This window comes from Morone saxatilis, unplaced genomic scaffold (genome assembly GCF_004916995.1).
Source record: "Morone saxatilis isolate NCDOM2014 unplaced genomic scaffold, NCSU_SB_2.0 Contig16, whole genome shotgun sequence".
Classification (NCBI taxonomy): Eukaryota; Metazoa; Chordata; class Actinopteri; family Moronidae; genus Morone; species Morone saxatilis.
In genome coordinates, this window is record NW_023339718.1 from 2195461 (window position 1) to 2203689 (window position 8229).

General features: G+C 40.4%; 1 protein-coding gene across 2 annotated transcripts in view; it reads right to left on the reverse strand.

Moving 5' to 3' along the window:
* LOC118326028 (phosphatidylinositol transfer protein beta isoform) overlaps nucleotides 1–5155 on the reverse strand; it is a gene marked incomplete at its 5' end in the record, with an annotated part of 8541 nt that extends 3386 nt beyond the window's left edge. The window contains 4 exon segments of one of the 2 annotated variants that reach the window (XM_035658914.1): nucleotides 968–1046; nucleotides 2024–2146; nucleotides 2477–2587; nucleotides 5078–5155. In XM_035658914.1, the coding sequence (XP_035514807.1) occupies nucleotides 999–1046; nucleotides 2024–2146; nucleotides 2477–2587; nucleotides 5078–5155 (360 nt within the window). 2 annotated transcript variants of the gene reach the window in all.
* Nucleotides 5156–8229: the final 3074 nt, after the last annotated feature.

The window sequence follows — 8229 nt, forward strand, 5'->3', positions numbered from 1 at the left end:
CACACACACACAAAAAAAAAAGTGTAGCAGACCAGCGCAGTCTTGTCAAGAACCTGAATGTCAGTGTATGTAGGCTGTGGCCACTGTCACACTGACTGTGCCGTCCCATACAGTCCAACTGTAACCCTGCTGACCCCTGAGCCCAGAGGTTCAGGCCTCGTCAGCCTCCTCACCACAGCCCTCTTTGATGGCACCCGCCTGTTTACTTACTCCAAGGGAAAATGGGAAACACATGCTGGATTGGGCGAGATGTGAGAGGGGAGGGCTAAGCACAAAATGTTGTATGTTGGTAGTAAGCCAGGAATGTTTGAGTCTGGCCCACTTTGGCCAGTCCAGCCCGGATTCCTCCCTTTTTCTCCTTGTACGGCCAAGAGCTCCCAGACTGATATTTAGAGTAGCTCCAAGAGCAAACCGGTGGTAAGGTTTTACAGAGAATGTGATTCACAGAAATTAAAGACTGTGATTTAAAAGAGGACTGTTTTTCTTCTCTGCCTGGTATTCCTCTATGGGGAGGCTCTGGATTTCAGGTACTTGTCTTGAGCAGGCCTTCCGTGTATGTTTTTAACTGCTGGCCACCTCTTAAAAAGTAGCATGTGTGATTCTGAGAAAAGTTTGCCCAGATGTCTGAATATGTCCAGAGGACAAGCCACTTACACACTTACACACACACACACACACACACACACACAATGGTAGGAGATTTTCACTGGGTCAGCAAAACACCCCACGACTTAGCACATACATCATACTTCCCTGAAATCTGGTGTTATGCATTAACCTCAGAGTGAACTTTGGAGTTGTATGTGAAAGCATACACGCACGTGCACAATTAGACTTAGTGGACTAAAAGCTCTTCCACAACACCAAAGAGTGCAGAGTGAGGGCAGGATAGGTGTGCAGTAACACAGAAACCCACAGGGAGCAGTGAAAGCATCAAAGAGACTGGCCTTCATCAGTCACAACTTACACAGCAAAACTCAGAGCTACACCTGGCCTGGCTACTCGTCTGCAGCCTTTGTGCCTCGCACAGAGCCCTTCTTACGCATCTAGACATACAGTAAAGCACAGAAATGGGGATTAGAAAGCCAGTGGGGGCAGCCAGGACTAGGCCACCATAGAAAAGCTTTATAGAATGTTGAGTTGGTTTCTTTCATTTGTTAATTATGCATTTCAAGACGTATTCAGAAATACAATGGAGATCAAGGGAAGTCATATTTGTGCTAGAAAATGTCAACAGAGAAAAGCATGCTAAATTGATGTGTTACTCTTTGGGAAGCCAGTGATAGAGTGGTGTTAATCTGGAAATTGGTCGATGTCGATATCAATATCCCTCGGTTCCATTTCAATATTCTGAATACTTCTTATTTCATCAGCGCAGTAGTTATTATGATCGGGATATGAAAAAGTACACAAAAGCACAACATTAATGTTAAAATCAACTTTCTGCTGCCCACCAAGTGTTTTCATGTAGGATGCAAGGTATGAAATAATCATAAATATTAATGGCAGTACAGTACAACGTTATGATTTAACACAAAATATTTGAAAGGATTAGAAGATACACTTTCAATGGACAGCAAATCATGCAGTGGGGAAAATGGAAAAAAATGAATATTCAGACTATAAAATGGAAGTATGAAGCTAAGAATTGTTCAGTCAATCAAGAGCATTTGGGTTCAAATATACAGTAATAAAAAGGTAAAATCAATTCCAAATTAAAAACAGAATTTCTTCCAGCTGGCGACATGCTTATCATGCTAGCATGTTCCTTGTCCATTCAACTTATACCTTCACACTTGAAGTTGGGCACAGTTCTGTGCACAAAGCCAATCATTAAATGTACATCATATGCACATGGCACTCTTTTTAATTATGGGATATTGTTACTTACGCACCTTGACTGTACTGCATGTGTCCTGACACCTAACATTGTTTTCTTTATGTGAAGCTGCTTATGCTGCTGTCTGACCATCCTAAAAAGGGACATTCCTGGTGAAATAAGGATGAATAAAAATGCACTCACCTCATCCAGCTCCTTCTGCGTCTCTGCCTCCATCCGCCGGATATCATCCATAGTCAGCTCCACCCACTTATCAATCCAACAGAAGAGCTGGCGGTGGAAGTTGTTGAAGATCCTCTTCTCTTGCTGAGGGAGACAGTGGTAGGCTTGGTTAGGGCTGGGTGGAATGGTTGGAAGCAGTATCATAATATTAATAAAAGTATTTTTAAAAATGCATGTTAAAAATATGCAAAAGAACACATGTAAAATGACATAACATTAATCCCACTAATGTTTAAGTAACAAAAGTAAACAAAAAACACACACAATATTATATCATGTTACAATAGCAGTTAATCACCGAGCACTAGTCTAGTCACAGTCAAGGAGGCACAGTATTGCTTCTGTAGACTGGAACTCTCAGAGCCAGAGAACAACATGTGAGCAAAGACGACTGTGTGAACATGTCACTCTAACCTCATGGATGAAGTTCTCCACTTTGGTCTGCAGGCCCCACCACTTGAACTTGACTGTGACCAGTTTGTAGGCACACATCCTTGGGCAGTCAGTCTTACTAACCAGCTCTTTCTGTCAGGAGAAAAGCAGAAGAATGACAAGACTAGACTTACAACCCATCACTTTTTAAAGCGCAGTATCAGAATAAATAACAGAGTGAAAACTTGAGAGAAACTTTTCAATGACAGCATAATCGTAAAAACAGCAGAAGGCTGAGAGAATATTATTTTAGACTAATCTTGGCTGCATTCAAAGCTAAAAATCATTAATACATAATGCTTTGGGTATGGAGCTTGCTGAAATAATTATCAATATGAAGATGTGCTGTGCACAGATAAAAGTGCCCTAATCTACAACACACTTTCTAAATCCATCCGCTGCTTGCACTCTGCCTCCCTCTGAAGAAGAGAGGAAAAGGAGGAGGGGGGCTGGGGCAGAGCAAAGTGGATAAACTCCAGATGAAGGGACCATTTCTCTGCCTCCGCCCTGACAGCGACACCGTTCCCGACAGGCATGCCTTTGTGGCCACGGAAGGCAGATAAAACGGTGCTCGCGAAGCGATAAGGGTGTCGCGGTGCAAAGCTGGTTACATTATTAACACCTAGGACCTGCTCGCCCCCAGAACACACATACTCTCCCTCAGAGAACACCTGTTTAATTAATCACTTCATTCTGGCTCGGCATTCCAAGAGAAAATGCCACAGACCCGCCTCAATCACCCTCATCCCACTGCCTTTTGATGCCACGATCATGGAGGGGAGCGAGAGAGGGGAAATGAGAAACATTTCTAAATTTGCAGTGGGTTTAGAAAAGTTGTCATCGCTAAAGGAGAACTTCACATGAAACGGATTCTACATCAAAACACTTACGGTGACATTTCTTCTCTCCCTCTCTGTGCCCCACTCAAAGGAGCAGAAGTTTTCAGAAATACAAAGGGTACCGATATGCAAGCATGTGTGCATGCAGAGATAGACAAGAGTTTTATTGCTCTGAGAAGCTGGCAGAAATTGTGCCTCTGTTGTCACATAACCACTTTTTTTTCACCTTTTCAAAAACAGTCTTTTTCCATGTCCACAGCGGACGGGAAAGTGATCTAATTAAAAACACAAAATAAAAAGTTGTGCTTCTTTATTCACACTTTTTAAAGCTGTTTGGCTGCCTTTGTTCTGCAAATATTCTTGAAGCAGAGGAAAGTTTCCCATGGTGAACTTTGAGGGCTCCACAGCAGAATAGAAATCCTCAGTGCTCCAACAGTGAGCAGGACCCGTTTGTGAGGCTACAGGGTACAACGGGGTTTAGAGGGGAAAGCAACAAAACTCTTGACAAAGTTTCTCTGTGTGAATGAGCTACGTCTTATTGACTTATTACTTTTTATCAAAAGTGCATCAGTCTTTAAACAGAACTGCTGCTTGTCAAATTTACAATCAATGTTCATTTACAGTCTGTTTCCAATTTCTCTCTTCATCTGCTGTCATACAAAGTCTGGCAGGCAGAGTAGAGCCTTTATCTGACCTGGTGAATAGAAAATTTTATTACATCCAATTAGAGCTGAGAATGAGGTGATTTGTCATCATCAAATTCCAGCCCTGTGCTCTCCTGTACACAGAGCTATTCTGATTATTACAGGCAATGTGGTGATGGTGTGGAAAAAGAAATCTCTACAAATGGATCTAAATTAAATAATAATAATAATAATAATAATAAAAAAAAACAAGATCTGTAACTAATTTCATGTCAAATGTAGTAGTGGTATATTCATTTCAAGTCTACAGACTTGGGTCCACGTAAATAGGTCTGCATCAGCTTTGCACATCTGGATACTGCAATTTCTCTCCATTCTTCCTGCTCATGCACCGTCAAGTTGCCTAGGGACTGTGAGTGAAAAGCATTTTTCAAGTCCAGCCACAACTTCTTGATTGGATTGAGGTCTGGACTCTAACTCCAAGACATCAACATTGTTGTTTTAGGCATTTCCAGAGAAGCTTTGGCTTTATTTTGGGGTTGTTGTCTTGCTGGAAAATAAATCTTCTCCCAAATAGCAGTTCTCTTGCAGACTGCAGTAGGTTTTCATCAAAGATTCCCTGTCTTTTGCTGCACTCATTTTACCCTCTTATCTTCATAAGCTCTCCAAAATCTGCTGCAGAGGAGCATCTTCACAGCATGATGCTGCTGCAACCACCAACACAACACAATACAAAAGCTCACATAACATCTGGCAACACCAGCCAAAATGTCATGTGTTTTGTTTTCAACAGTGTTTTTTCTGTTTTCTGTGGGTTTCTCCAACAACTGTTGTATGCAGTGTCTCCCATCCCAGCCACCGAAGCCTGGAGCTTCTTCAGAGTTGGCATAGGCCTCTGTGGGGAGGACAGCCTGCACTAGACAGATTTAGAGACATTCCATATTCTTTCCATTTTATTATTACAACCTTCATTTAGTGAAATATGTGAAACTACAGCTGTTGACCCAGGTCTTGTGTGAATGAGAATGACCAGGGACACACACCCTTTAAATAGTCTGGTATACAGGGTCAAACATTCCACAGCTAACAAAGGACTTTACCTTCCAGGAGGGCCCAAGGGGTCCTCTGCCGGTCTTAACTGACTTGAACTTGGCAGGGTCCTCGTCTGGCTTGTAGTCCTACAGTGAGAAGAATTTATATAATTAATACAATACATAGCACATTATATTTAGACACAAACAGCAACTACTAATTTAAATGTTTATACATGAATACTGCTACACCATGAATTCAGCAATAAACAGATGCTTTAAGAAATCTGGAAAGTTTTTTCCAATTTTTGAAAAAAGAAAGTATGTTTTTTTTAGTACAATTTTTTAAAACAAATCACTAAACCAAAGAAAGTTTCATTTCATTATGGAATTCAGTATGTTAAAGCATTGGTGTGGTGGTTTGTTTGTCCTACACAACTGTTCACCAACTGTGCTCCAAACTAAGCAGCACAGCAGTCGCTGCCACTGTAAGGCCAAAGAGTACCGCACTCATTCTCCAAACCCCACCACCCCCTGGAGATAATGTCATGCAGCAAGACCAGAACACAACTCAGCCTTAAGCAGATTAAAGAGCGTCTATGGGGCGTTAATGCCAACAGCAACATCTGTTTAATTAGGGTGACACTGGTGCCAGATCACATAAGCGAATGTGCCTACATCTACCTGCATGTGTGCTGATGAGCACTTGAGTTAATGCACATCCAAGTACGTGTGTGTGAGTACAGCTGCGACAGCACTCCAAACATATAGAAAAACACTTAACAATACTGAGCACATATGCCATGCACATGACAAAGTTGACTTCATAAAACAGGCAAGAGAAATAAAAATACAAATAAATGAAATGGCTTTCAAATTATCAACAGCTCAAGGGCCCAGCCATTTTAAATAAATCATGATGCGCCTGCAGCTAAAAGCTACTTTTCAGGGCTATCGGCCAACAGGAGGGTGCCAAACGAATGGAAAGAGATAGAAACCCACCCCTGCGCGCGCACATGCACACGCACACACACACACACACACACACACTAATTTGGCTGTTTTAATGCTGAGAGCTCCGTCACTATAACAATACACTGTGCTGCACTAATGAGGTCTGTGAATCGATATGCCGTGGTAGAGGAAAAGGACCTACTCCTCAAGTAAAAGAGTGTGTGTTAGAGTGCAAGTGTGTTTGTGTCGTGTGTGTATTTGTCTAGTTCCGGCATACGAAGCACTGTGAGCTTTAATTACACTAACAAACTCATCTGTGCTGGCGGTACGCCCCAGGCCCTGCAGCCATGCCTTAGGCTGAGGGCTGATAGGGTCCTCAGACACAACACACTCCTCCAGCAAGGCAAACACCTCCGCCTCGTTAACTACCCACCGAAAACAAACACGTACACACACACGAATGCTTCTCAGCCAAATAGCCACACATATACACACACACACAGTGCCACAGTGAAATGAGGCAATGTGATGTCAAATAACAGCAATAATGTGCAACATCTTCAAATAAGATTTCAGAGATTCCAAATGGAGTATTAAAAACTCATATTTATATTTTGAAATGTTATTGAGGCAATCTTGGGATGCTCAAATGGTGTGTATACTTTCTAATAGGGGTGTAACAGTATGTGTATTCATCCCAAAATTCAAGTGCCTCAGTTTGATACACCTTGTGACCCAAACAAGTACTGAAAAAATTGCCTATTTATGTCTATTATTTTGCAGATGCAGAACAGAAATTCTACAGTTCGACTTTTACCTGGAAAGTTTTGTTGTCTATCAACTGTAGCATGCTAGTTGGCTTAGCCGGGTGGGTCAAGCTCAATGGGCAGCAGCTAATGTCACACTGTATGCTGACATGGTATAATTGAAGTTGGGTATTTCTGTGTTAACACTTCAAACGTGTCATTTACAACGACATCACCTGAATGTGACAATTAGCAGAACGAGACAAAAACAGACTGGCAGCTTCTCACTGCAGATACAGACTGTGCCAAAGTAATAACTCATTTTACAGAGGTTTATCGCTGCAGATATACAACCATATAGAACATACAAGATTTAAACATAGATTTGAGCCACACTCAATGTGTCCTTACGTGTGCATTTTAAAAAGGTACCCTCCAGACATGTATTAAGACATATGTACAAATAGTCTGCTTGGAACAATAATGTGTCTGATATGTTTTTTCTTCAAAATAAATCCTTAAAAAGGGTATCTACTCTTTCTAACCACCAGAATCTATGAATATACAAATGTAACTTTTTTTTTTTTTTCATGCCGGACACAAGATGTCTCCTACTTTACTGTAAAGTCCATTCTCAGTGTCTGTGAACTCTGAGGCTTCAAGTTTCTATTTCACACTTCTATAAGTTGCATACTGGAGCTGCAGTTGTTCAGGAATGAACAGGTCAGATTGACACAAGAATTATTGACATTGTCAGTATTTGAGTGCAGTAATTGTTACAATAAGAATTAAACAGAACTAATGAGCTAATATTTCAATTTTTCAAAATTTCACTGAACCATGACCCCAAAAACCAAGGTACATATCTAACTGTGTACCATTACACCCCTAGTCTCTAAATGCAAAGATTTCAAGTTGGTGATGGTTAATTCAAATGGACCCCAAATGTTAATAATTTACATTTATTCAAAACATAATGACATGATTAAATCAATCTAACAGTCTAATGTGATTTTCTGACATATTAAAATGTTAATAGTCAGTTCTTGCAATCCACAGTCAGTCAGAAAGATTTCCCTCTCATGGTATTTCATCTTCTGGTAATACAGTTTACTAAAATGGTGCAATGGAGGGGTGAAACAATTAGTCAATCAATCCATCAACAGTAAAGTAATCAACAACAATTAAAATACTACTAACACTGAGTGTTTTTTTTAAATGTTGTTCTATAAAAAAAAAAAAACAACAACTAGCAACTGCCTAGGTTAGCCTAGGTTCTGACAATTTGTGAAGGGCTTGTTTTTCACAGACACAGGGGTAAATAAATGCTTATCTATTGAATATATACAATTTTAAATGTGAAAATATTTATTTTATTCCTATTAATTGATAATCCAAAATCATCCCAGCCGTACTTGTAACCCATACTTCGGTTAATTAACTGAAGTTCCTAAAAGAAAAATTACTTTTTCAACTTTTTAAAAATACGTAGATGTAGGGTCAAATGAAATGATGAAATTA